Source organism: Pseudozyma hubeiensis (assembly GCF_000403515.1).
Source record: "Pseudozyma hubeiensis SY62 DNA, scaffold: PHS9, whole genome shotgun sequence".
NCBI classification, from domain to species: domain Eukaryota; kingdom Fungi; phylum Basidiomycota; class Ustilaginomycetes; order Ustilaginales; family Ustilaginaceae; genus Pseudozyma; species Pseudozyma hubeiensis.
In genome coordinates, this window is record NW_012133791.1 from 234,684 (window position 1) to 259,323 (window position 24,640).

General features: G+C 57.6%; 10 protein-coding genes across 10 annotated transcripts; 4 read left to right on the forward strand and 6 right to left on the reverse strand.

Annotated features, from left to right (window-relative positions):
• Positions 1-260: 260 nt before the first annotated feature.
• PHSY_000709 (glycosyltransferase) lies at positions 261-4,955 on the forward strand (the record flags this gene model as incomplete). Its single annotated transcript, XM_012331343.1, has 1 exon — positions 261-4,955. The coding sequence occupies one exon, from the start codon at positions 261-263 to the stop codon at positions 4,953-4,955; it is 4,695 nt and encodes a 1,564-aa protein (XP_012186733.1).
• Positions 4,956-5,124: 169 nt separating this feature from the next.
• Positions 5,125-6,933, reverse strand: PHSY_000710 (hypothetical protein; the record flags this gene model as incomplete). The annotated part of the gene is made up of 1 exon (XM_012331344.1): positions 5,125-6,933. One exon carries the CDS (start codon positions 6,931-6,933, stop codon positions 5,125-5,127), a length of 1,809 nt encoding a protein of 602 aa, XP_012186734.1.
• Positions 6,934-7,414: 481 nt separating this feature from the next.
• PHSY_000711 (hypothetical protein) lies at positions 7,415-8,164 on the reverse strand (the record flags this gene model as incomplete). Its single annotated transcript, XM_012331345.1, has 1 exon — positions 7,415-8,164. The coding sequence occupies one exon, from the start codon at positions 8,162-8,164 to the stop codon at positions 7,415-7,417; it is 750 nt and encodes a 249-aa protein (XP_012186735.1).
• Positions 8,165-8,562: 398 nt separating this feature from the next.
• On the forward strand, positions 8,563-11,232 carry PHSY_000712 (hypothetical protein; the record flags this gene model as incomplete). Its single annotated transcript, XM_012331346.1, has 1 exon — positions 8,563-11,232. One exon carries the CDS (start codon positions 8,563-8,565, stop codon positions 11,230-11,232), a length of 2,670 nt encoding a protein of 889 aa, XP_012186736.1.
• Positions 11,233-11,361: 129 nt separating this feature from the next.
• On the reverse strand, positions 11,362-12,780 carry PHSY_000713 (hypothetical protein; the record flags this gene model as incomplete). The annotated part of the gene is made up of 1 exon (XM_012331347.1): positions 11,362-12,780. One exon carries the CDS (start codon positions 12,778-12,780, stop codon positions 11,362-11,364), a length of 1,419 nt encoding a protein of 472 aa, XP_012186737.1.
• Positions 12,781-13,486: 706 nt separating this feature from the next.
• On the forward strand, positions 13,487-17,596 carry PHSY_000714 (potential nuclear cohesin complex subunit fragment; the record flags this gene model as incomplete). Its single annotated transcript, XM_012331348.1, has 1 exon — positions 13,487-17,596. The coding sequence occupies one exon, from the start codon at positions 13,487-13,489 to the stop codon at positions 17,594-17,596; it is 4,110 nt and encodes a 1,369-aa protein (XP_012186738.1).
• Positions 17,597-18,380: 784 nt separating this feature from the next.
• On the reverse strand, positions 18,381-18,632 carry PHSY_000715 (hypothetical protein; the record flags this gene model as incomplete). Its single annotated transcript, XM_012331349.1, has 1 exon — positions 18,381-18,632. One exon carries the CDS (start codon positions 18,630-18,632, stop codon positions 18,381-18,383), a length of 252 nt encoding a protein of 83 aa, XP_012186739.1.
• Positions 18,633-18,942: 310 nt separating this feature from the next.
• PHSY_000716 (MADS box transcription factor) lies at positions 18,943-19,458 on the reverse strand (the record flags this gene model as incomplete). The annotated part of the gene is made up of 1 exon (XM_012331350.1): positions 18,943-19,458. The coding sequence occupies one exon, from the start codon at positions 19,456-19,458 to the stop codon at positions 18,943-18,945; it is 516 nt and encodes a 171-aa protein (XP_012186740.1).
• A 710-nt stretch (positions 19,459-20,168) lies between these two features.
• Positions 20,169-22,370, forward strand: PHSY_000717 (hypothetical protein; the record flags this gene model as incomplete). Its single annotated transcript, XM_012331351.1, has 1 exon — positions 20,169-22,370. One exon carries the CDS (start codon positions 20,169-20,171, stop codon positions 22,368-22,370), a length of 2,202 nt encoding a protein of 733 aa, XP_012186741.1.
• A 312-nt stretch (positions 22,371-22,682) lies between these two features.
• Positions 22,683-24,563, reverse strand: PHSY_000718 (potential gamma-butyrobetaine hydroxylase; the record flags this gene model as incomplete). Its single annotated transcript, XM_012331352.1, has 1 exon — positions 22,683-24,563. One exon carries the CDS (start codon positions 24,561-24,563, stop codon positions 22,683-22,685), a length of 1,881 nt encoding a protein of 626 aa, XP_012186742.1.
• Positions 24,564-24,640: the final 77 nt, after the last annotated feature.

The window sequence follows — 24,640 nt, forward strand, 5'->3', positions numbered from 1 at the left end:
AATTTCAAGTCGCCACAAGCAAGCCGTGCCTGGTGCCGCGCATACAACGGCGCATCCTGATCTCGCCTTTCCCCAATCACTCTCATCGCACACAATCGGCCCCTTCTGATCACATCACCTCCAGTCACCACGTCGTCTACGCCGTTGACACAACATAATCACATATCGACATGGGAACACCGCTCCTTTGCGCCTCGTCATAAGGACTCCCGCCGAGTCGTCCCGATCGACGTCACTCGACTGCCGATACCAGCGCCAATATGCATCCTCGCACATTGGCGACAATAGCATCAAGCTCACGGGCCGGCTCTCCCCGAATATCAGAGAATGAGGCCTCGACCAGCACATCACAAGCAACGCAGCCGAATGAAGCCGATCTGGATCCATTCACAGTCGAAGATGAAGATGGCGAACGGCCACAAGTACCACCCCCTGTACAGGTCCCGGTGGATCTTGACACGCCACCTCTTCCCACATCTCCCCGACTGGACCCTTGGACGCCTCGTGATATCTCGACCATCTCTTCATTAGCTGGCTCGCGAGAGCTCGGGAGACCGGCGCTGGAACCAATAACCAGAATCTTTGCGCCCAATTCGGCCTCATCACAGAGTGCTAGGCAGTCTGCATCGACCGTGAACGAGCCAGCGGTGGACGTGGACCAGCATGGCGTCGCTGATGTCGCTTTCCATGCCGAACCGCAAGGGCTGATGCAGATGCTCAGTCTCGTCGGAAGCACGTTCTTCGACGCTGATGGAGAGGGCTACAGAGAAGACGATGAGGAAGAGTCGGAACAACCCAGCTATCAGCCAGCCACGGCTTCGACCAACCTCTATCGGCAGACGATACTAGACGACGCCATCGGAGATTCTCCAACCGACGAATCGCAGCCGCACGTATCCGATCACACCAAGCTGATCTTGGATCGCACAGCCAAGGGCCGTTTGCAGGCTCTGGCACGAGACGATGTTTCCGACGATGGCTCGACCCCACAAGGTAGCAGATCACCGCTAGATGCTTCGGTCGCCACAATTGGGCCTAAACGTTCCAAGCGTACATCCCTCACACACAGCGAGATCATCTCGTCGTCGAGAGACTCGACAGCGACAAGGACAACGAGGAGGCCGGGCAACCCTCGATCGCACCTTCACAATGTCGCATCAGCATCGATGTTTGGATCCACCTCCAAGCTGGCAGGAGATGCAGACGATGACCAGCACGGGTCTCGGTCAATATATGGCAGCAGCCCACCCGACCAAGGGTCGACGGACACGCAACAGGCACGGCTCTCACAGCAGCCAAGCGTAGTGCGCTTGCCGTCCGATGCTGGTCAGCCTATCGATCGCGACTCGGATCCGCTGCTAATACGCCCTTATCAAACGGCATCGCCTTCAAGGCTAGCTACAGTGGATGTGTCGGATTCGGCTCGCATCCGACTGCTTCACCAGCTCAAGGAAATTTTCCAGCTCGACACTGCAGAGACGCTGCTGCTAGCGCAGCCGTGTTGGCTGTTTCGATCGCTGCTTCTGCAAGGACATCTCTACCTCACCAGCAGCCATGTCTGCTTCTACGCTTACCTGCCCTCGCGCGACGAGAAGACGGTCAAGACCGGCTTGCTCGGCAAGCGCACGCGCAGGACCCATCGTTTCAGCAAGCACTGGGCGTCGCTCAAAGGCGGCAAGCTCAGCTGGCACGACAGCGACCGAGATCCGTACTTTCCCCAGGGTCACATTGACCTCCGCAAAGTGTCAGCCGTGGAGCCTTCCACGTCCCACAAGGATCGTTTCAAGGTGACCACACCAGCACGCAGATTCACCTTCCTTGCAGAGGATGAGCACAGCAGGGATGCCTGGGTGACAGCTCTGCAGAAAGAGACGTTCCGCGCTCAAAATCAGGGCGACAGCGTCCGCATCAGCATCCCGCTCGAAACGGTCATGAACGTCGAGACAACGCTCTCCGTCGAGGGCACCGAGATGGTATGCATCACTGTTGTCGACGAGGCTGGCGACTTTTCGGTCGACGAGTACTACTTCTTGCACCTCACCAAACCCAGTGCCTTCATCTCTGGTCTCACTGCGCTTCTTGATCAGATGGGGAGAGCTTCTGTTGCGTCGCTGCAGGGCGGCGACCAGGCCCTCAACCTTTCTAGGTTGAGCATTCGCGACTCGACGGGCGCTACGCATGCGACTTCAATCTCGCGCAAGTCGCTAGAGGAGGTGCCAGTGCTCGCCAAGGTGCTCGTACCTTCTCAACCGGGCGACCAAGACGCGCGCAGAGGAGAGGCAGAGGGTACAAAGATCTCGCAAACCGAGCCAGCCGCCAGAGCCGCTGCAGGACTCATATGGCGTCAATCAGCCGATCAAGGGGACGAGTCGACAGGGTCCGCTTCGACAGCCGCAGCTGCGGTCGCCATACCAGTGAGTGTACGAGGAACGTCGCAAGAGGGCTCGACAGACGCTGTTCTGTCGACCACACCACGCGCCGCTGCTCTCAAGCGTCTTTCTACCGAGTCTTCGCACACCTATCCGCCATCGCCGTCCGCTTCAGATCCGCCATCATCCTTCGACGACGTTCAGAAGGAAGCGGAAAGAGGATGGGCGATCCCAGATTGGCTCAAGGCTGCTCCCGCTAGGGTCTTGGGGCGTGTGACAGACAGCACTTCGGCAGCATCTCCGGCGAAGACGCCGTGGAAAGATCCAGGCACTCGACGGCGCCGCAGAGTACTCGAGAAGTGGTCTGACGAGAAAGGCGACGACGTCAGCAGAGGTGAGTCGAGCAATACCGACAACGACGATGATACCCTGTCGCACTCGATGCACTCAACCCAGTCCAGTTACTCGATACTCGACGCAGACGATGGAGCAGCCGCAGCACCTGACCACACGAGCGTCGCCGCTGAGTTCCGTGACACTTTCGGCGTCGGAGACAATGAAGGTCTGATCGGTCATACTCATGCCTATCTATATCGAGTCCTGCCCATTGCTGGAAGGTTCTTTGTTGGCGAGCATCACCTCGCCTTCCGCTCGTCTGGCATCGCGGCAAAGACGGTAGGCCGGACGCTCATGCTTGTTCCTCTGCAAGAAGTCATCTCGGCTGCCAAGCATGTCGCCTTCCGCCCGGGCCACCACGGGATGGTGATCAATATTAGCGGGCACGAAGAGCTGTTCATCGAGATCGCGTCGGCTCACCGACGAGACGAGCTGTTGTCTCTGATCGAGTATCAGCTCGAGCTCCTCAGAGGCGGACGAGGCAGTCGAGCGTCGCGTGAGTCAGCCACTCGCGAACGATCTCACGCGCTCGTGCTTCGAGACTTGAGCGAACGGATCCATGACGGTGCTGCAGCAACATCTCTGGCCTCGTCGGCGGATTCGTCCATGCTCTCACCAACCGGGTCTGCCCTCGGCGGCAAATCAAGCAATCTCTCACAGCTGGGAGAGGGTTCAAGCGTCCTCTCCTTCGCCCCAACCGCCCCGCTCACATTCACGATGCTGACGATTGGGTCGAGAGGCGACGTCCAGCCGTACATTGCACTCGCCAAAGGTCTCCTTGCCGACGGACATCGAGTCAGGATCGCAACTCACGCCGAGTTCGGAGACTGGATCCTGGGACACGGCATCGAGTTCAGCGAGATTGGCGGCGATCCCGCCGAACTCATGCGGATCTGTGTCGAGAATGGCACTTTCACCGTATCCTTCCTTCGCGAGGGCGTGACCAGATTCCGCGACTGGCTCGACGACCTCCTAGCATCGGCCTGGCGCGCTTGTCAAGGTTCCGACGTCATTATCGAATGTCCGAGCGCCATCGCTGGCATTCACGTAGCCGAGGCACTTCAAGTCCCCTACTTTCGAGCGTTCACCATGCCATGGACACGGACCCGCGCTTACCCACACGCGTTTGCTGTACCCAACAAGAAGGCAGGCGGCAACTACAACTACATGTCGTACGTCATTTTTGATCAGATGTTCTGGCGTGCTTCTGCCTTCCAGATCAACCGATGGCGAAAGAAGCAGCTCGGCCTCCAGCCGACGAACTTTGACAAACTGGAACAGCACAAGGTCCCCTTCATCTACAACTTCTCACCGAGCCTGGTACCGCGTCCACTGGATTGGTTCGAGTGGATCCATGTTACCGGATTTTGGTTCTTGGACAACCCGGACAACTCGGAGAGTAAGAAGTGGGAGCCACCTGGGGATCTGGTTGCGTTCATCAAAAGGGCCAGGGATAGGCGGAGGAAGGTGGTCTACATAGGGTGGGGGTCGATTGTGGTGCCCGACGCGGTGGCTATGACTAAGTGTGTTTTGCAGGCGGTGGAAAAGAGCGGTGTCTGTGCGATCCTGTCGAAAGGTTGGTCGGACAGGCTTTCCTCTGACAGATCCGCCGCAACTGATCTCGGCGTCGGGGAAGATGTCTACCAGGTGACATCGGTTCCACACGACTGGCTGTTCCCGCAAATTGACGCGGCGTGTCATCACGGCGGTGCGGGAACACTGGGCGCCAGTCTGAGAGCGGGCTTGCCGACGGTAGTGAAGCCGTACTTTGGAGATCAATTCTTTTGGGGTCAGCAGATCGAAAGCCTGGGAGTCGGAAGTTGCGTCAGGCACCTTACGGTCGATACGCTGGCGCAGGCCTTGATCAAGGCGACGAGCGACAAGAAGCAGATCGAAAGGGCGAGGAGACTGGGCGAACAGATCCGCGGCGAGGACGGCGTAGGCACCGCGGTCAAGGTGATCTACAGGGATCTGGAGTATGCGCGCGGGCTGGTGAAGAAAGATACCCGGATCGAGGGGTCTGCGAAGGGTCGGAACGTTGCAGAGAGCGGCAAGGACGGTGGCCTGGAAGTGGAAAAAACGCAGGAGGAGGATGAGGGACACACCTCGGACGAGTGGTCTGACATCGGCGGGGGAGAATTCAGTCCGCGTGGAAGCGAGGGCCCGAGCTCGAGTCTCATCCTTGGATGAACAACGCAGCGACCGACATTCAGTCCACACCCTCAAAGCGAGCATCACGTTCATCCTCCATTGTACAACCGTCAATCTCTCCTCCCTTCCTCACCATCTTTCACACAAACCTCATACGGTGCAAGCGCGGGCACTGTGAAACATGACATTTTCTCGAATGTACATCGTCTTAACGGGTACGAATGATACCTGCAGCAATGAGCTTCTGAACCTTCTCTCTGATGATCGGGCTCTTCATATGCTCCTGCAGCGCAGCGGGGTTTCCCTGCGCCTGCTGCAAGATGCTCTGCATGACGGGATCCTGCATGATCTGCGCAACCTCTGGATCGCGCATCGCCCTCTGCAGTGTCTCCTCCTCGCTCTCTCCGCTCCTCTGCGAGTACAGCTCGTTCATGCACTTGCTCATCAACGCCTGGATCTCCCTCGCGTTCTTCGCACCTCCCTCCTGCGCCGCATCCACCGTCTCGGCCTTCTGACACGCCTCCATAGCCTTTGTGAACTCCTTCATACTGTACAGCACGTTAGCCTTCCTCACGTAACCCTTGACGAATTTGGGATCGACCTTGATGGCTTCTTCGCTGTCCTTGAGTGCTTCTGGCAGAGCGGCGAGCTTGGTGTAGGCGGAAGCACGGTTGCTGTAACCCCTTGGATCGCTAGGATCGCGTTTGATGGCTTCGGTGAAAGCAGCCACCGCACCGGGGAAATCGCCGTTCTTGTACAGCTCGTTGCCACGCGTTCGCTCCGACTCGGCCTTGGCCGGGTCGATGTAGGCCTGTCGAGTGCGTTCCTTTTGCAGCTTTTCCGTGTCGCGGAGCTTGGCGAGGATATCAGGCGTACGGTGTTCGGTAAGCGACTTCTCAAAGTTGTTGATGGCGAGGTCCAGCTTGTCCTGCTTGGAGTAGGCGGAACCGATGCGTCCGTAGGCTTTGGCGACCAGTTTGAAGTCGGCTCGCATGGAACGGCCCTCTTCGATGGCCTGTTCGCACGCCTTGATGCACTCGTCGTACTTGCCCTGTTCGAAGTAGCACGCGCCGAGATTGTTGAGGTAGGTGATGTCTTTGTGGAGATCCCACGCTTTTTGGTAGTGTGGGATGGCAGCGTCAAAGTCGCGCTTCATGTAGCGTTCGTTGCCGAGCTTCTTTTCGGCGTCGGCTGCTGCTTTGGCTTTCTTGTCTTCATCCTCTTCTTCCTCGACAGGCGCAGACGAGGAAGAGGGCTGGGCGTCCTTCATCTCGACTTCAGGGGCAGCGGCGGCGGCGGCGGCGGAAGGCTGTGGCTCGGCGGAGGAGGAAGATGCGCCGGTCTGGCTCTGGATGTCTTCGCGACGGTTCTCGAGGTCGGCGGGGAGCTCGTCGGAGCCTTCGGGACGTTCGAAAGCCTGGAGGTCGATGCCCATGAGCACACCCATGACTTGGATCATGCGTGGGTCCTGGAAAGCCATGCTGGCCTCCTTGGGGTTGGCCTGGATGGATTTGAGCTTGGCCATAAAGGCGGGGTCCGAGAGCAACTTAGCGGTCTTTGGGTTGGCGCTCAGCTTTGCGAACAGCTGGGGATCGTTGAACATCTGGCCGAGGGAAGCTTCGGGACCAGGACCGTTGGCGGCTTCGTTCTCGACTGCGCGCTTCACATCGGCGAGACCCTTGTTGAGACCAGCATCCTCGGGAGCAATCTTGAGCCCGGCATCGTAGGCATCGACGGCCTCCTCGAGCCTTCTTGCACCGTGAAGGGCAGCGCCTTTACGGCCGTAGCCTTTGGCGAAGGAAGGGTTCGCCTTGATGCAAGCGTCTGCATCGTTGAGCGCACTGTCCCAGTCGCGGAGACCGGCGTAGCATGCGGAGCGGTTCGAGTAGAGAACGTGAACGTTGTCTTCGGGCGAAGTTGCTGCAGCGATGGCGTCGTTGTAGTTCTGGATGGCACCTTGGTAGTCCTTGGCGGCAAAGGCAGCGTTGCCCTTGGCTTTGAGTTCGGCGACCGACATGGTGAGGTATGGTAACAGCTACGGTGGATGGGAAGCTGATACGATGATGGCGGGTGGGAAGGAGCGGAGACGTTGATGAGAATGCGTCTGTGCTTTCTTTGGCTATGGCTTTGGCGTTCTTCTCGTCTGTTTCTGCTCGCTGCGCCCGCAAAGCTCAGTCCGAGTGTTGTGCGCTGAGCTTCCACGAAATTCTCGCGCTTTCGTCGGCCATTTTGCCGCTTCTGCCGTTTCTGCCACTTTCGCCTCCACACAGCGACGCGAGCCTTGAATTCAAGCAGGCGGATCAAATTGGCTAGGTCTAACATTGTAGGGCATTTTTTCGGGTTGCCCTCACCCTTCACACGCTTCGAAACAGCAACACAGACAAGACTGAGAAGCTAGTGTCGGGTTTGAAGCTCATGCAGGTTGTTTGCAAGGGCGTCTTGGGTATGGATTGGGTTGTGAACAGATAGGTCGTCCAGCTTGCTCAATGATCCTGCATCTACGCCTTCTTGTTGGCCTTTTGACGATCTAAACGAACCTGTTTGATGCGCTGCAAACGCTCCTTGAGAGCTGTGACACGCTGGTCGGCCTCATCTTGTAGGCGCTGCTCTTCCTCCACGCGCGAGAAGATCTCTTCCCGCTCTTCTTGTTCTTTGCGTGCTCTCTCTTCCGCTGCCAGCTCTTCTGGGCTCTTGTCTTCAATCCCGTCCGACCCGTCCTTTGCGTTGTCGTTCGTTATGAGCTGCGCTTCCGCTTCCAATGCAGCGCCCGCAGATGAGGGTATCGTGGACGGATCTGGCTCAATTTCTGTTGACTCCATTTGCGACTTGAAGAGCTCCCACTCAGCGTCAACTGCTGGCGCTGCATCGCTTACGTCTGTCCGCGCTTTCTTACTTGCCAGTGCCGAGTGTTGCTGGTCGAGATCTGCATCTGTGCTCGTGGCAAGCGAATCGGCTTGTGCATCTCCATCTGCATCCTCTGCCTTGCGTTTGCCATCCTTGGTGCGTTGCTGCTCTGCTTGACGCAGCTGGTCTTCTTGCTTGATTCTGGCAGCGTTGGCGCGATGGCTTTTGCTAAGCACATGGGCTCCCCATAGACTCTCGGGCTTGATGGTGAGGTAGTCGCATGCCGAGCATCGTAGGTTTCCGCTTGATGAGTACGAGGCAAATGGGTCCGAGATGCCTGATGCAGCCGCTCTGACGCGCTCGTTGGCTGCGGTTCGAAGCAGCAGTCTCGCGTCGCCTGCCATGTTTGCTGTCCGCTCCGCTAACCAGGAGGAGGAAACGGTGGTCGAGGACAAGGTTGATGTGTCCACTGGTAGGGAGCTTTTGGTCGAAACTGGACCCTAACAACCATACCAACAAATCCCAAAACCAAATCGGAGCGATCTACACCCGATCCACTGAACCGATCGGACTGGTCAAACCGCCAACGCGAAGAAAGGCAAATGCAGCCAAATCGATTCCTTCGTCCACGTTGACTGTTAGTCACCATTTCTACTTCCTACACCACCATCACGCAAACAGGCTGAACACACATCGATCGTCGACTGAAAGCCATCATTGACGCTCGGTCTTCTGACGCTTGTTTCGAGTGCCATACCAGAGAAGCCAGATATAGAGTATCGATTCGAAGTGAGGCTTGATCATGTCGGCAGAACCAATCGATGCGCAACTCGCGCAAATCAAGCCCGAAACCGATGCCAATCAACAAGCTGAAGCGTCTGCAAAGGAGCAATCTGCTGATGTCAACGTAGATGCAGATGTTGACGCTGACGCTGATGCTGATGCCGACGCCGACGCTGATGGTGATGCCGATGCTGAGGCAGAGGTAGACGAGCCTGCTGTCAAAGTCGAGGTCGAGTCGGAGGAGCAAAATGCGACCACAAACATCAAAGTCGAGCAGCAGGGCACACCACAGCCTGCGGCGGTAACCCCACCTCAAGAACCACAACAACCAGAGTCGGAACCTCAGCACCAACAAGCGGGCTCCTCAAATCAACCACTGCAGCCCCACAAGTACATGACTGTAGAGCAGAGGAAGCAGCTCTTCGAGGAACGCGTCCGAATCGATCCTCGCGATGGCGAAGCTTGGCTCAATCTCATCGAAGAGGCTCAATCCCGGGAGGATATGGAAGCAACCAGAACGCTCTACGACCGCTTCTTCAAGGTATTCCCTAACCAAGCACGCCAGTGGCTAGCCTTCCTCGATCTCGAGCTGGCTCACAGCAACTTCGCCCAAGTTGAGGCTATTTTCAATAGATGCCTGCGCACCACTCCCTCGGTCGATCTTTGGAAGTTCTACCTCTCCTACACCCGCCGCGTAAACCCGCTCCCGCCGTCCACGGGGGCAGACGAGGACCCTGCACGAGAGCAGGCCAGACGCACCCTCGAGGGCGCGTACGAGTTTGCGCTTCGATTCATCGGTATGGATAAGGACAGCGGCTCCATTTGGACCGACTACATCTCGCTCATCAAGGAGCGAGAAGCACGAGGTGGCTGGAAGGAGGGTCAAAAGATGGATGACCTGCGTCGCGTCTACCAGCGAGCTGTCAGCGTGCCCCTCACCAACATCGAGGCCATCTGGAAGGACTATGATGCCTTTGAGAACGGCCTCAACAAGCTCACCGCCAAAAAGTTCCTCGCTGAGCGCTCGCCTGCCTATATGACCGCACGTCGCGTTCTCAGAGACCTCAAAGCCTACACCGACCCTCTCGTAAAGCCTCTTCTGCCACGTGTGCCCGTCTGGACCACCTCGGCACTTGCAGGTGATGCGGCCCAGGATCCCGCGCAGTGGCAGCGCGAGCGTCAGCAGGTGGAAGCATGGACAGAGTACCTCAAGTGGGAAGAGTCCAATCCTTTGCTGCTCGAGGATCCTGCTGCCCTGCAGGCTCGAGTCACTAACGCCTACCGCCGGGCAACCATGTTCTTGCGCTTCTATCCCGAGGTGTGGTACCTTGCCTCGAGATACCTTCTCTCCAGTGCGCGAGCCGATGAGGCTGCTACGTGGCTCAAGAACGGTATGGAGGCTTGCACCGCCAGTTTCCTCCTTCACTTTGCCTACGTCGAGCTGGGCGAAGCGAGAAAGACCACCGACGACTGTGCTGCTGTCTTTGACGAGCTCATCAATCACATTCACTCACAGATCGATGCGCGCCAAGCAAAGCTGCAGCAAGACCTCAAGAATGTCGACACCGAGGCAGAGATGGCTAAAGCGCAAGCCGCTACTCGCCGCGCCAATGACGGCGATGGTGACGTGGACATCGACGGCGAGGAGCGCGAACGAGATCGCAGAGCCGTCGAGCAGCTTCAAGTGCGAAAACGCGAATTGCAAGCCGTCGCCAAACCAGAGGTCGAAGGTCTCAAGGAGGCGAGCGCATTGGTATGGATCAAGTACATGCACTTCCTGCGACGCACCGAGGGAATACGACCTGCTCGAAGCGTTTTTAGCCGAGCGAGAAAGAGCCCACATACCACCTGGCAGATCTTTGAAGCGAGCGCCCTCATGGAGTATCACTGCTCGAAGGATGCCGTCGTCGCTACCAAAGTCTTCGAACTTGCACTCAAGACGTTTGGTTCTGACGAAGCATTTGTCGTTCGCTATCTCGACTTCCTCATTGCCATGAACGACGACAGCAACGCACGAGCGCTATTCGAGCGGGTCATCGGCGCCTTTTCACCCGAACGCGCTCGCCCAATATGGGATCGATGGGCAAAATACGAATACAATTTTGGCGACAGTGTTGCCATTCAAAAGCTTGAAGTTCGATTGGCAGAGACCTATCCGGACGAGCCGTCGACGAAGCGTCTCGTGGCGCGCAATTCGTACATGGACCTCGACCTTGTCGGACCTCGCGATCTGGGTCTTCTACCAGCGGTAGCCGGAGCCAGCGCAGCAGACCGCGCGGTCGAAGCTGCCAAAGAAGGCATTGCTGACGAGGGACCCAGGCGCAAAACCATGCAAGAGATGAAGCGTCTTGCAGCCGAAAGCCTTCAAGACGACACCACGGGCAACTGGGCACGACCCGGTGCAGCAGCAACCGCAGGTGGACCGCCGGTAAAGAAGTTCAAACGGGACTCGGCTTCTCCTGCTCCCCCCGCATTCAACGCTGCCGCCGCACAGCAAGCGGCTGGATCGAGAGATGCATGGAACGAATTCCCGGAAGCGGTGTTGGTGTTCATGGACATGTTGCCAGGCGCTCGGTTGTTCGATGGACCTGTGTTCAAGGCGGACGATATCTTGGAATGCATTGCCAGTGCCAATGTGCCTGTTGGAGGTGGCGGTAGGGGAGGCGGTATGAGGGGCAGGTTCCGTTGAAAAAACCTCCGAGACATGTATGCAAACATCCATCGTAGTCATGTCAACAAGGCCAGTTGTTTGACGGCCGTTTCTCAAATTTGTGTTGATGCATGTCATAGTCCGTGTAAATGTCTATATCATTGAGCGTCAGAAAGCAAGGGAAGTCTCTTCAAGCACGCTCCGCAACGCTGAATCTGACAGCGACCAAGCGTGGTTTGTTTCAGAGTTGCTCCAGAGAAAGTACCGCAAGTTGTCCCAAGTCGATCCTTGGAACAGCAAACCTTGATCTACTGACAGTCGCACGATTTCCTCCCGTCTCTCTGTCTTTCCCTGCTCCTTCCAAGACACTTTGAAAAACTGTACTGGAGCCAACGAGTCCATCTTTTGCCTGATCAAGACCATCTTTGCCTCATGGCCATCCTTCCCTGCAGCCTGCAGCTTTTGCAAGCGTTGTTGAAGCTTGTGGAACGCTTTGTGCCTCTCCACGTCGATCGTTAATTTTCCCTGACACAAATTGCCAATCGAATTGGCGGCAAGCGCCACGGCGATCAACGCAAAGGCTGCACCCAGAGCGACCAGCACGGGAGCCCTAACAGTTTCGTGTGGCAACCTCGCTTCTTTCATCTTCGCCCACTTCGAAGCAGCCCACCCCCACCCCACCAAGTAGCGATATGCAGGTCCACCGATCCAGCTATACCATCTTCTCCACCACCGTTCCCTCAACTCGACGTTCGTTGAAGAGAGCGCATGAATTGAGCGGACAACTCGCCAAGCTGTGGTAAAGAGCGGTGCCAAGCCGAGAAGATATAGCGGTGGAATGGAGAGCAAGAAGCCGATAAAGTGTCGCAGGGTTGCGGGGGAGGTCACGTCGTTATCGAACCATGCGCAGTGGTGGTCGAATCCGAGACGACAGATTCCGCAGTCTCCGCAGTGACGTGTGCGCAAAGATTTGGGTCGATCGCGGCAGGCATCCCGATTGCAGAGGATCGGTTGACCGTTGGGTTGACATAGTGAGATATGGACATCGAGGTCGGATGAGTGCGATAGAAGCGTGGAAAGGCTTGCTCCGAGAGAGGTACTCGATTGATGTCGCGCAAGAGAGGGCGACGGGAACACTGCTCCCAAGCGACGACGTAGCCAAGAGATCTTCTGACCATGAACCTCGGCATCGTGTGCGAAAAAGACATAGAGATAGGAGCGTAGCGCCAGCAGCAAGAGTCCGTGCGTGGGAAGAAGCCAGACGACCGGCAGCAGGATGCGGTTCTGTTGCAGGAAGAGGTATCGGAATGCGTACCGATGAATTACGAGATCGTAAGTGAAAGCGGTGTAGATGAGAAGAATGAGGGGAACGATGCGGCCGAGCACGCGGTTGAGTCGGATGCGTTTCCGAGGTGAGGGACGGGGAGGAGTGCCATCATGCGCTGGTATCGGGTGGTCCGACGGAGAGGACGCCGCCTGATCGGCCATGTTCCGCGAGCCGATTACACCAACTGGTCGCTGGCGCAGAGACATGTGTTCCCTCAATCCACACTGTGTATCTCCAGATTCGCCAATGGTCGAAAGCATGGAGCTGATCACCACCACCACACAGCTCTCGAGGTACAATAGCAGGGTCAGGGTCCAGAGGTGGACGTGTGCATCGCGGCAGGCTACAATTAAAAGTGGAGCCGATCCGAGGTAGAGCCAGATTGCCCGATGTAAACTTCTCGAGCCGAGTGTTGGTCAGAGACGCGAGCGCGACGCGAAAAGTGGCCAAAGTGCAGAAGCGCACTTTTTGTGTCGCAAGGTGCATCAGCGGCCTCGACTTTTGGAGAAACACACTGGCGGCCTGCAGTTTTAGAGCTTCGGCTTGCCCAAAGAGTCGGCGCAGCTCACGCGCATTTCGCAGAAGACTCTGAACCGCGAATTGCAGCTCAGTCTCGACGACCGTCCAGTGTCAACGGTCTGATCATCCCATCATCATCTTCTCAACCCCTTCTGCCCCTCGTCTTGATCCGACAATCGCATCGGAAAAGACACGCCGCAGAACATCCTTCCCTCCCCTCGACGCGCAGGAATTCACGCCTTCCACTGAAAGAGCTCGCGACGTCTCCCGGGCGCTACCACCTCAACTCCCTTCGACTCGGCTGTCTTGCTGCTTCGTCCCGTGTATTATCTCTGGGTTTCCCCCGAGTCATCTGGCATCATGGCGCGTACAACATCACGAAACGGCACTTCGTCCAATGGCAGCCGCGCAGTTCGGTCGGCTCTTTCCGGGGACACAAGCAACCACATGGACGACTCGGACGGATCCCTGACCGAGCTTTCTTCTGAGGGCGAGGAGGGTGACCCCAGCCAGGATGAGTCCGAATCCGACGCCGAATTGCCCGACGACGACGACGAGAATGATGGCGACTTTGGCCTCAGTCGCAAGAAAAAGGCGCCCCGTGCTTCAGCAGCCAAAAAGACAACTACCACACCACGCGCCAAAAAGTCAGCGGGCGCAGCCAGGACTGGTGCTGCCAAGACGCCGCGCTCGACGGCAAAGCGCTCCGGCCCTTCACGACCGAGGGCTGGCACAACGGCGACCACGCCCTCTGCTGCCAAGTCCCGCGCGGCTGCTAGCAGAGACGAGCTTCCCATCAATGACGATAACGACATCTTCAATGCTGTCAAAGATGCCAATTCGGCGTTGCAATCTACTGCAGAGGACTGGGTCGTCTCGTTTTCAGACAATGAGGGCCGCGCACTTGCCCAGCTCGTCAACTTTGTCATTCGCACATGCGGCTGCAACGGCAGCGTGGATGAGAACCAGGTCGTCGACATTGACAACGTTGTCGACAACCTCGAGGAGCTTCAAGAAGCGTTCAAGAAGCAGCCCATCCCTTCGTATCCCATCGTATCAAGGAGCAAGACCTTCAAGTCGTTCCGCAAATCGCTCAACGAGTTCCTGCACCGATTGGTCATGAGCGCATACGATGCCGAGGTCCTGACTTCGGACGACTTCATGGAGCCTTACCAAGCCTGGGTGTCTGCCATGTCTTCCTCCTCGCTTCGTTCCTTCCGTCACACTGCCACCGTCGTCGCTCTCTGGACCATCTCGGCACTCAACGAAGTCACTGCACAGGCCACCAAAGACCTCTCCACCGCCACCAAGCAGCGCGACGCTGAAAAGAAAAAGGCGCGTGCCGACAAGAGTCGACTAAAGGATCTCGAAACGAATGTGCTCCAATCGCGGAAGCTCAAGGCGCGCCTCGAGGGTTACATCAACGAATTCATCAACTCGGTCTTCGTCCACCGTTTCCGCGACTTCGATGCGGGAATCCGCTCCGAGTGCGTCGAGGCGCTCGGATCATGGATGAAGAAGTATCCAACTCAATACTTGCAGAGCTCATACTTCCGCTACATAGGATGGGTGCTGTCCGATGTGGACGCCAACGTCCGCATGGCTGCTGTGCAGGCAATGACCGGCCTTTATACCCGCGATAACTTTGTCAGCTCCATCCGCACCTTCACCGAGATGTTCAAGGGTCGCCTGGTGCAGATGGCCACCAGCGATGTTGAGCTTGGCGTTCGCATCGCTACCATCAATGTACTGGTCATGATCGACAAACACGACCTTCTGGAGGACGAACAGCGCGACCTGCTGGCCACGCACATTTTCGACGTCGAACCTCGCATCCGCAACGCCGTTGCCAGTTTCCTCGCCAACATCCTCGACGAGATGGTCAGCGAGGGCGCCAGCGAGCTCGGCTCGCTTTCAGCCGCATCCAAGAAGAAAGGCAAGCAGGCTGAGGAGCAACAGCAGGAACAGGCTAAGCTTCGCTTCAAGTACCTTGCCGAGCTCCTCGTCAAGTACGGCCAGCGTCTCGATGATCAAGAGGCCGCTGCATCTACCAGCTCCGCACAGCGCAAAGGGGCCGACGAGCTCACAGTCGTCATCGACGGAGCAAAAGAGGGCCGCGTCGGCCTGGCAGTCGAAGCTCTGTGGGATGCGGTCGATGACTTGCAGCGCTGGCAGCCGCTCATCGATTTGCTGCTGCTGGATCACTCCGCCAAGACCACTGCGGGCCGCAGCAAGGGCAGTGTCGCTGCTGATAATGCGGCTCCCGCCGCCTATCGTCTAGAGACGGAAGAGGAGGCCATCTTGGTCGAAGCGCTGGTGGCCATCCTGCGAAAGACGTACGCCGGTGCCGAGCTTATAGACGATGCCGAGGACAATACCAAGGAGGACGTCACGCGCGCCATGGTGGCGGCGCTGCCAAAGCTACTCGCCAAGTACCGCACCGATGCGCCGCGCATCGCCGACCTCTTGCTCTTGCCGCAAGTCATGGATCTCGAATTGTACACCGAGCTGCAGGAGACTGCCGCTTTCGAGGCGCTCTGGGACGATGTCTCGACGCAGATCCAGCGCCACGTCGAGCCGCTCGTACTCAAGCACGGAGTCCAGACCCTGCAGAAGATGGTCGCCACAACGTCTCAGTCCGCCATCAACAACACCAAGCTGTCGGCACTTGAGGACGGCCTTGTGTCTTCACTTCGCGAGACTGTCAGCGACCGAGACGTCGAATCGGCTGGATTCAGCGAAGATGAGGTGCACCAGCTCGCCGCCAATATGCTGCGTCTCCACCTCGTGAGTCAAGTAGCCAACACCAGCGATGCACTCGAGGATGACGAGAATGGACAGGCCACGAGCGGCTGGGAGATCGTGCTCGGCATTGCGGGACGTGGTCGTCTGGCTTACAACGAGGAGGAGGCGTTGGTGCGTGACGCCATCGCGGTGCTGACACTCCACGTCATGTGGAAGACGCGACAGGTCATCATGCCCGACGCCGGGTCGCACACCGGCGTGGCAGAGTCTTTGCTCGAGAAACGCACCACGTTGCTCAGCCTGCTCGAGGAGTTTGTGGCCAGCACGCAGTCGCAAGCGTGCGTCGGCGTCCAGCGCGTTGCTTTTGAAAAGCTGGCGACCATCCACATGCTCTACGCTGCGATTCCACAGCAGGCACCTGTGGCGGCGACCGCTGCGGCCACAGGCGACGGCTCGTCCGCGGCAGCTGCTGAAGAGGACGTCTCGCAGCAGCGTTCGGGCCCTCAACCTCCAGCTCTGTTGGCTCTCACCTGCAACACCGACGTTCAGCAGAATTGTTCCCACTTTGTCCAATCCGAGATCGAGCGCTACGAAGAAAAGTCTGGCCTGCTCAACGGCGCATCCCGCGTCGAGTCGGACGAGGAAGGCAGTGATGATGCCGACGATGGCGAGGACGAAGAGGACAATGAGGAAGACGACGAAGATGACGCCGAGGCTACACCCAAAGCCTCGCGTGTCCGCGGCGGCAGCAAGAGCAAAAAGTCCAAGAAGTCAACGAGCAAAGCAGCAGGGCAGAACGGAGCTGCTGCTGCTGCGGGTCTGGAGCGCCCCAATCAAGCTCAACTCGAAGCAGAGCACACGTTCTGCTCCGTCATCAGCGCCTTTGCCTCTGCCATCCGCGTCGGTGTCATCGACGCAAAGTACTCGACAGTGGTGCTGATTCACTTTGGACGTCTCGGTGCCATCTACGATTCGTGCTGCAAGGCATTGGTCGAGGTGCTGAAGGAGGAGGCCATCTTTGGCGGCTACAATCGAGCCGTAATCGTAGAGAGCTGCATCTGGGACGCTTTGCGCGAGGCGTTCGAGCTGTACCTCGACTCGGGCGACTCTGCCAGTGAAGGTCGCTTCATCTCTCTCTCGAGACAGCTTGCCAACGCGCTGGTGGTGCGCGGCGCAGGTTTCACCGCTCTGCGCAAGATCGATGCACGCTGTCTGATTTCGCTGCACAGCCGTGCGAGCGAGCACATTGCGCAAAAGGTAGCAGCGGCCGAACGCAACGGCAACAAGAAGGATCGCCAACGGATGCCGGCGCTGTACAAGGGTATGGCCAACCTGCTGCTCACGGCGAGTCCTACGGATGCGGTCAAAATCAAGAGTGCCATGGACCGAGCGTACCGTGCTGCCAATGTGCAGATCCCTCCGACGTCCAAGGCGTGGGATGCTCATCGCTCGTACGAGAAGAGGTTGCTCAAGATTGCTGCCAAGAGCACGCTGTTTGCTCCCGCCAAAGCCACACCGGGTCGCACAGCAGGTGCGTTATCGGACAGCGGCGGCGAGTTGTCGGAAGATGACGATGGATTGCCCGCTCGTGGAGAGCGGATCTTGCCGACGCCTGTGCGTGCTGGGCAGAAGCGTGATCGCGCCGAAGCAGCAGCAGGAGAAGAGGAGGAGGAGGAAGATGTGAGCATCATGGCCCCTGCGAGCGATGCAGGGTTGGAGCTCGACGTGGAAATGGCGGCTTCTGATGCGGACTCATTGCAGCTGGAGGAGGAGGAGGAGATTGCTAGCGTGGCTAAGCGCAGGAAAGTATGAGTCAGGCTCGGTTTGGTGGATGAACTTCTTCGACCCAAGTGTTTGTATTGTATTCTATGCATCGGAATCTGACGTCCGAAATAAAACTCAGAGACTAGTGCATGAGAGTGTGCACTCAGAGATTAGTGACTTGAGACGGGGAAGGGGAAGCGAACGAAATGGGATGCAGGGGAGTGCGTTCCGACGGGAAGGAAAGACTCTATCGGTAGAAGAATGGGGGTGGGTTTTGTGTAGCGAGAATGCAGGGATGACGCGTGGGAGCGAAGAGTAAGCTTTAATGAGTTCGGTGTGGGGGGGGGAAAGGAAGAGGATTTGTGATTGGACTGGCCAGACAGAATGTGGGACATAGGCGAGATGAAAAGAACATGGACGATCTGGACGGATCGGGTTGAACGAAGGAAAGGTAGGGTTCGGGAGTGAGTTATGCCGTCAGATGGCGGCGAAGGGAGGTGCGTGACAGATGCGAGAAGAGAGAGAGTTTGGAAGTCATGATTCTGCAACGGTCTCGGACGCTATCAGGTGGGGAGGGGGGTGAAAAGTGCGGACACAATGAGGAGGTAGAGGCTTGGAGACATGGCTTGGCATGAGGACGGAGAGGTGGAATTTCTTGTGTTTTTGCCACTGTCGGTCCTTATCGGGTGGGAAATCTCGAAAGCGTTTCTGCAAAGTGCGACCCGAAACGCCGGATGATCTACGGTTTCGATCGGAAGACTTGATGGCTTTCACCGGGCACTCGCACCTCGGCGAATGATACCCAGCAAGGGCCCAGCCAGTCAGAACAGGGTCAGAGCCGACGGACGAAGATGAGCAAGGTTACGTATGGCGACCTCACGCATTCCGAAAAAGCGGCTTTTCGGTGCGGAGAAAAGCACCAAATGTTCACTTGAAACACCGAAGGCAGAAGATAGAAGGCAGCACCGAAAGGAAGAAGAAGCTCGACTTGGGTGCGACAATCTGACCGAATGGCCGGGTCCGAGTTGGCTTGGAACAGTAGCAGAGCAATAGCATGGCACCAAACGTACAGAACGTGTTTCATTTGCCGGTCTGCGGGAAATGAAGCAAGCTTGCAGCGGCGCCGAGCTTGTCCCTTGCGGGCGGTCACGATGATTGGACAGGTCAATGGCATGGCGGAAACAGAAGAATGATATGAAACATCACGGTGCTCTGTGCAGGTACCAAAATGGAAACAATCGGCGAAGTGAGCACGAGGGCGAGCTCAATTTGAAATGATTGCAGCCTGGCAGAGCTGGCACGACGTCATACAGCGTGAGGGGTTGACACTCGCACGAGCGCAGCGTAATTGCGCACAAAGCGCTGCGGCAGCTGCCTAGGCAGGCGCGCGCACGCTAGTTTTTTTGAAAATGTGTGTCGGTAGTCAACCCTGCTCGCACCAACATTTCAAAAGCTACGGCAGCTCTTTCCATTGTCACGGTAAAGTTCGTCTCGCCAAGGAAGCGAGCTTCCGAAGAACGAAAGCCTTGCTGCGGCTCTTTGTGCTCGCCGCCCCGGTAACTATCAGATGGCACACAGTTGGCGCGCACGTCCCAGAGGCGAACTTTTCGGCTCGCGGGTTGTTCGCCGTCGAACCGACATTCCGCCTTTTCTTGCTTGAGACCGTGTGCTTTTCGGGGAGTTGGAAGACAAGCGCGCGAGCTTGACCGTCGACCCTCCGCTTCTCCCGTGCAGTCGAAATTAGTTTTCAATTTGAGCCCGCAAACTGGCTCCGGTGACACGGTGGGACTACTGTCCACGGAACGTTCCACACGCCCAAGACGGGGCAGGGAAAGGCGCAAGGACACTGACAGAGCGCTTCCGAACGGCACCTGGTCCCTGTTTCCGCCCGTGACATTTCGGAAATCCATCGGACCCTCAGACCCTGACTGCACCCTGTGCCACATAATTGTGCTTCGCGGCTTTATCGCGCCTGTCGCAGGACCACCAGCAAGAGACAGACCAGGTGCCTTGCACGCCACTTTTGCCACCCTGCCGTCCTTCGCCCACATTCAGGACCCAAGAGACTCGACGCCACCGCAGCACTCGTCCACTATGAAACATGCTCGTGCACGCTCGTGCATTTCCCACAGAGGCTGTTCCTCTGTCAACTTTCATTGCACTTGGGCACTGGGTCCTCATGCGCCGTCGTTGAGCCATGGCTGCCTGCCGTCTGCGTTAAGCTGCCTCCGGTCCGAATTCTTGTAGCAAATAATATCAACGCGCGACTCGAATTGCTCTTCCTCGCTTTCCCACCACCAACACCATCCTTCATTTTCCGCTGTTCAAGGTCTCCATTCAGATCGACCCCTCCCATCTCTTGCGATAGCGTCGACCAACCTCGATTACTCCATCCTCGATCTTCAATTGTTATCCTCTTCGTCGCACTGTTGGTATAACGACCCTCGTGTTTGGATCTGCTGCCTCCATTCAGGCCCGTGTCCTACTTCACTCTTGGCTGCTCTCGCCTTCTGCTTGCGTCGCACTTTGCACCATTCTGCATCCGACCAGCGCAGCTATCTCTGCTTTCATACGACTTCCTCCCGTCTAGATTCGATCTTGGTCCATTCGTTCTACGATCATGTCGCCCGACTTTGCTAGTCAGTCCGCCTGGTCCGACGTCAACATCTCAGACGCTGACACCGAACAGATGATCAACACTCTTCTCACGGATGCCGTCGACGTTTCCGCCAACACGAACCGCGATCGTGACGACAACGACTCCTTTGCTTCGGCTTGGCCCGGCTCCTCCGTCTCGGACCTCCTCGGCGCCAACGCCTCTCACTTCGGCCACTCGCCTTCGCACCCTCTTGGCGTCTCGCCCAGCATCGCCAGCCAGTACCAGGCTTATTTCCCGTCAAAGTCCAGCCACGCTTGGGCGCTACCGTCTGACTTTTCTACCACGCTCCCGTCCGCTGGCTCTAACCTCGACAACATGTACCGCACGCTCAGCGATGGCATGCTTCCGAGCCTGTCGAGCAGCACAACTTTAACAGGCACTTCTCAGGAGGTGCGAACCGATGCGGGTCGACCTCTCGGCTCCCACTTGACCACAAGCATGCCCGTCGACGACATGGCCGACCACACCCTTACTGCTACCAAGGATTTGGCCTCCACGCCGCATCTCAGCTCGGGTGGCCTTGATCTACGGCCATCGCCTTTGGTGACCAACACCACCCTTACCGGATACCATACCAACATCGCTACCGACCACGCTGCTCATCTTGCCGATCTCGTCAAGGCGAGCAACATAATCAGCGCTGGCCACCCAGGCCCTCGCTCGCTTGCCTCCAGCCTCAGCCGCTCCGTTTTGAACGCCGACGCCATAGGTCGCCCCGACGCTTCCTCCTTCGAAGCAGGCCGTCCGCAACAAAAGGGCCTCACCATTCAGCAACGTCGTCGACTCAGCCACATGGCAACGACCCCTCCACCCAACGTCGCATCTTCTATTGCATACGATGCGCCCCGCTCTCCCGTAAAGACACGTCGACGTCAGAACTCGGCGCCCGATCCAGCATTGCCTTCGTTTGGCTTTTCTCCCGAGATGCCCAGCACGCCGCTCACGCCCAACCGTCGTCGATCCAACCGCGCCCCGATGAGCACTGCCGACGCCTCGGACTCTCAGCAGCCCAGCTTGCCCGCCTCGATCGACGACGTCGACTCTTGGATGGACACTGTCGTAGCTCACTCTCACGATCTCGTCTTTGTCCTCTCGCTCAAAGGCACCGTACTCTACATGTCGCCCTCGGTCCAGCGCATTCTGGGTTTCCACCCAGAAGAGATCATCGGTCGTCCACTTGTTGACTTCAGCCACCCTGCCGACATTGGTCCCTTCTCACGCGAGCTCAAGGAAGCCATCACGCTGCCCTCGGGCGACGAACAGGATCCGGACGCGCACAACACCACTTCGGTCAAGGCAAACCGTCGCGTTGACCTCATCATGCGCATGGCCCGCAAGGACGGCACATTTAGCCTCATCGAGACCACGGGTCGAGTCTCGGTCGATCCTCCCAAGCACCGCAAGGTCGTCGTCTGCTCTGGTCGTCCCCACCCCGTTCCGATGTTGCCCTGGAACGACGTACGTCAGGACCTATTGACCACCGAGTTGTCCGCCTGGCTCAAGATCTCGCACAACGGCATCTTCCTCGGCGGCACCGGTCCAATCCAGCAGATTCTGGGTATTGAGGATGTGAACCTGCTTGGTCGTCACGTTCGTGACTTGCCCATGGTCACCAGCTCGTCTGATCTCCTCGATGCTTTGCGCAGCGGTCGATGCATTTCGGTGCAAGATCACTACGAGAGCGCCACTTCGGGTCAGAAGGCTCCCGTCAAGCTCACAGTATACCCGTGGACGTCCAATGGTCGATCCAACTCGGTGTCGTTCGTGCATGTTCAGCAGCAACCGGCATCTGCCATGGAAGCTTTGTCGGCACAACAGAGCCCGGCATCACCGTCACGCAAGCGCAAAGCATCCGACTACGAGCTAGACGCATCCAAGCCTGTACAGCAGCAGCAGCAGCAGCAGCAATCGACAGGCAGCGGCTCTCTAACTGGTGCTTCCTTCCAGTCCAACGGTGCCTCTGTCCCCATCATGTCGGCCAACGATGCTGCCAACACCGTGTTTGCCGAGCTCACTGGGTTCCACAGCGGATCATGGCTCATCGAGATGCAGAGGCTCCATCACGCTAACCGTAAGTTGCGTCACGAGCTCTCGGCTTTGACAAGACGATCCCCGCAGACCGTCTCGGCTGAAGCCACTCCCAAGGTCTCGGCTTGCCCCTAGGTCGCATCATCATCCTATATGAACTCTCAGTCGTTTTATTACTCGTTTTGTTTCTCTCGCCTTTCTCTTGCACTGTCGTTTCGTCATCGTCACCTCTTTGGGCTTTTTAGAGTGTATAATAGCTTTCTCGTCACGCAGACTTTTCCGTTGGGGAACTCGCCTTGAAGTTTCGTTGCTCTTTTGTTTTTTTATGAACTTCCTTCGTCCATCACACGGGGGGAACAAGACAGCTTTTCTTCTCGTCATTGCTTCATCGATATACTGGGCGTGTGCGCGTGTGAATTTCGTTGAGGTCAAGATGAGCTCGGTACACTACAATCCGTCATCCCAAACGCCTCTTGCCGATCGATTCTCTGCGAACTGAGCCCGGAGGACGGCCAATCTGCTCCTGTAATCGTCGTGGTTCACGTAGGCGCCGCAGAGCCTTCGGTTGCCCACGAAAGCCGAACGACCGTGCAGCACGCGATGGTTATCGAAGATCATGGCGGTGCCGGGTTTGAGCTGGACCCAGTACTCGCCTTCGGGGTTGGTGAGGATCTCGTGCCACTTGCGCAGCGCGTCGTAGAAGGGCTCGACGTCTTCGGCGTCTACGCGAAGCACGGAGCGGTCGTCGTTGTTGTAGCGCACCAGGACGAGTTCGCCGGTGGCTTCGTCGTGTTGGAGGATGGGGTAGCCGCCGTCGAGGAGCGGACGAATCATGGTGTTTTCGTCTCCCGCAGAGTGGGTGCGGATGCGGACGCGGGAGAGCGTTTCGTAAGCGTCCGGGTGGACGTCCTTGAGCACCGCTGCTGCCAGGAACCCGTCTACGAGGAGCGATTCACCGCCGCTTGGACCACGCGACGACGAAGAGCCAGAGCCAGAGCCAGATGCAGAGCCCGAGGAGCTTCCGCCGCTCGAAGAAGGACTTCCGGACTTGCTCGCAGTGTGACTGAGTAGGTGGAACATCTGCAACCCGGCTGGGTCGCTGAAGTAGGTCGTATCCGTGTGCGCCTGCAGTGCGAGATCCGTGTAGGCCGTATCGCCATGTGCCAGGTCCGAAGTGAAATCCCAAAAGCCGCCGTAATGCGTCTCGCGAATGAAGGCGATTCGACGAATGAGCGCCTCTGTATCAGTCGGTGTTGGTGGCACACCGGTGACGAATGCGAACCCGTACTGCGCGATCTTTGTGACCCACTTCAGAACTCCTTGCTCACTCTGCATGACTTCGTCGAACTTGACTGTAGGCGGTGCGGAACCGATGCCTTTGCCCCAGAGAACCTTCTCGATACCTTTGAGTCCTGACTCGTCGCTCGAGGCTGTGATGGGATCGGATAGTAGGGCAGAGTACGAGTTGCGCATCAACCAGCGCCATGGGTAGAGTGAGGTGTGCTGAGCTTCCGTGCCAGCGCCAGCAGCGTTTGGATTTGATGGATCTGCTGACGAAGCGTCGGCTGCAGATGCGGGAGGCGAAGAGGTGCTCGCAGCGCGCTCGGAAGGTAGTAGTGGCCACTGGATCACCAGACCCTCTGTGGTGGCCTCAGCGGAGATGGGTTTGGCATCGGGTGCGATTTCGAAAGTGTTGAGCAAGCGCTGCTTGGTTGTGGAGTGGTAGCATTGCGTACATCGACAATGGTCTCGAAGCCAGATGTTGTGGAACTTGCTGGTGATTCCGCTGGCCCAGGTGATGTAGACTGCGCGGGACTCGGCATCCGAAGTGACACCCGGCGTGGCAGGTCCGCCATCGGAATAGCTGCTAGATGCGTTGGCGGCGATTGAGGACGAAGCAGAGGATGACGATGCCTGCGAGGGTCGTGCAGCTGCTTCTGCCTTGATCAAAGAGGACGACGCGAGGCTGAGTCGTGAATGTGTCGAGAAGGCTCGTGAGGCGAAGCGAGCGACGTCGGAGGTGCCGGTTCTGGTCGCACGGCGGGGTGTGACGGCAGTGCCGATAGCGCGCGACGATCCGAGTCGTATCGGACGAGCCGTACAAGAGCGCAGGCTCGGACCGGGTAGTTGCCGATACATGCTTTTAGCGGTGATTGCTCCGATGTTGAGTCCGTGATGGTTGAAACGAAAGGTGCTGCCGGGCTGTGTCGGGTGTCCCGCTGTGGACACAATTTCGCGAAGCAACGCACTGACGCTGAACGCGGGGCAGCAGCTCCACCTCGCCGCGGAGACCGAAATTGTGATGTCCATGGTTTGGACGACAGGCATCCTTTGCTCGTCTTCTCACAAATCGACCGTTCTGCTGTCGAGACAGAAGGCCGGATCACACTTCTCTCTTTATGCCT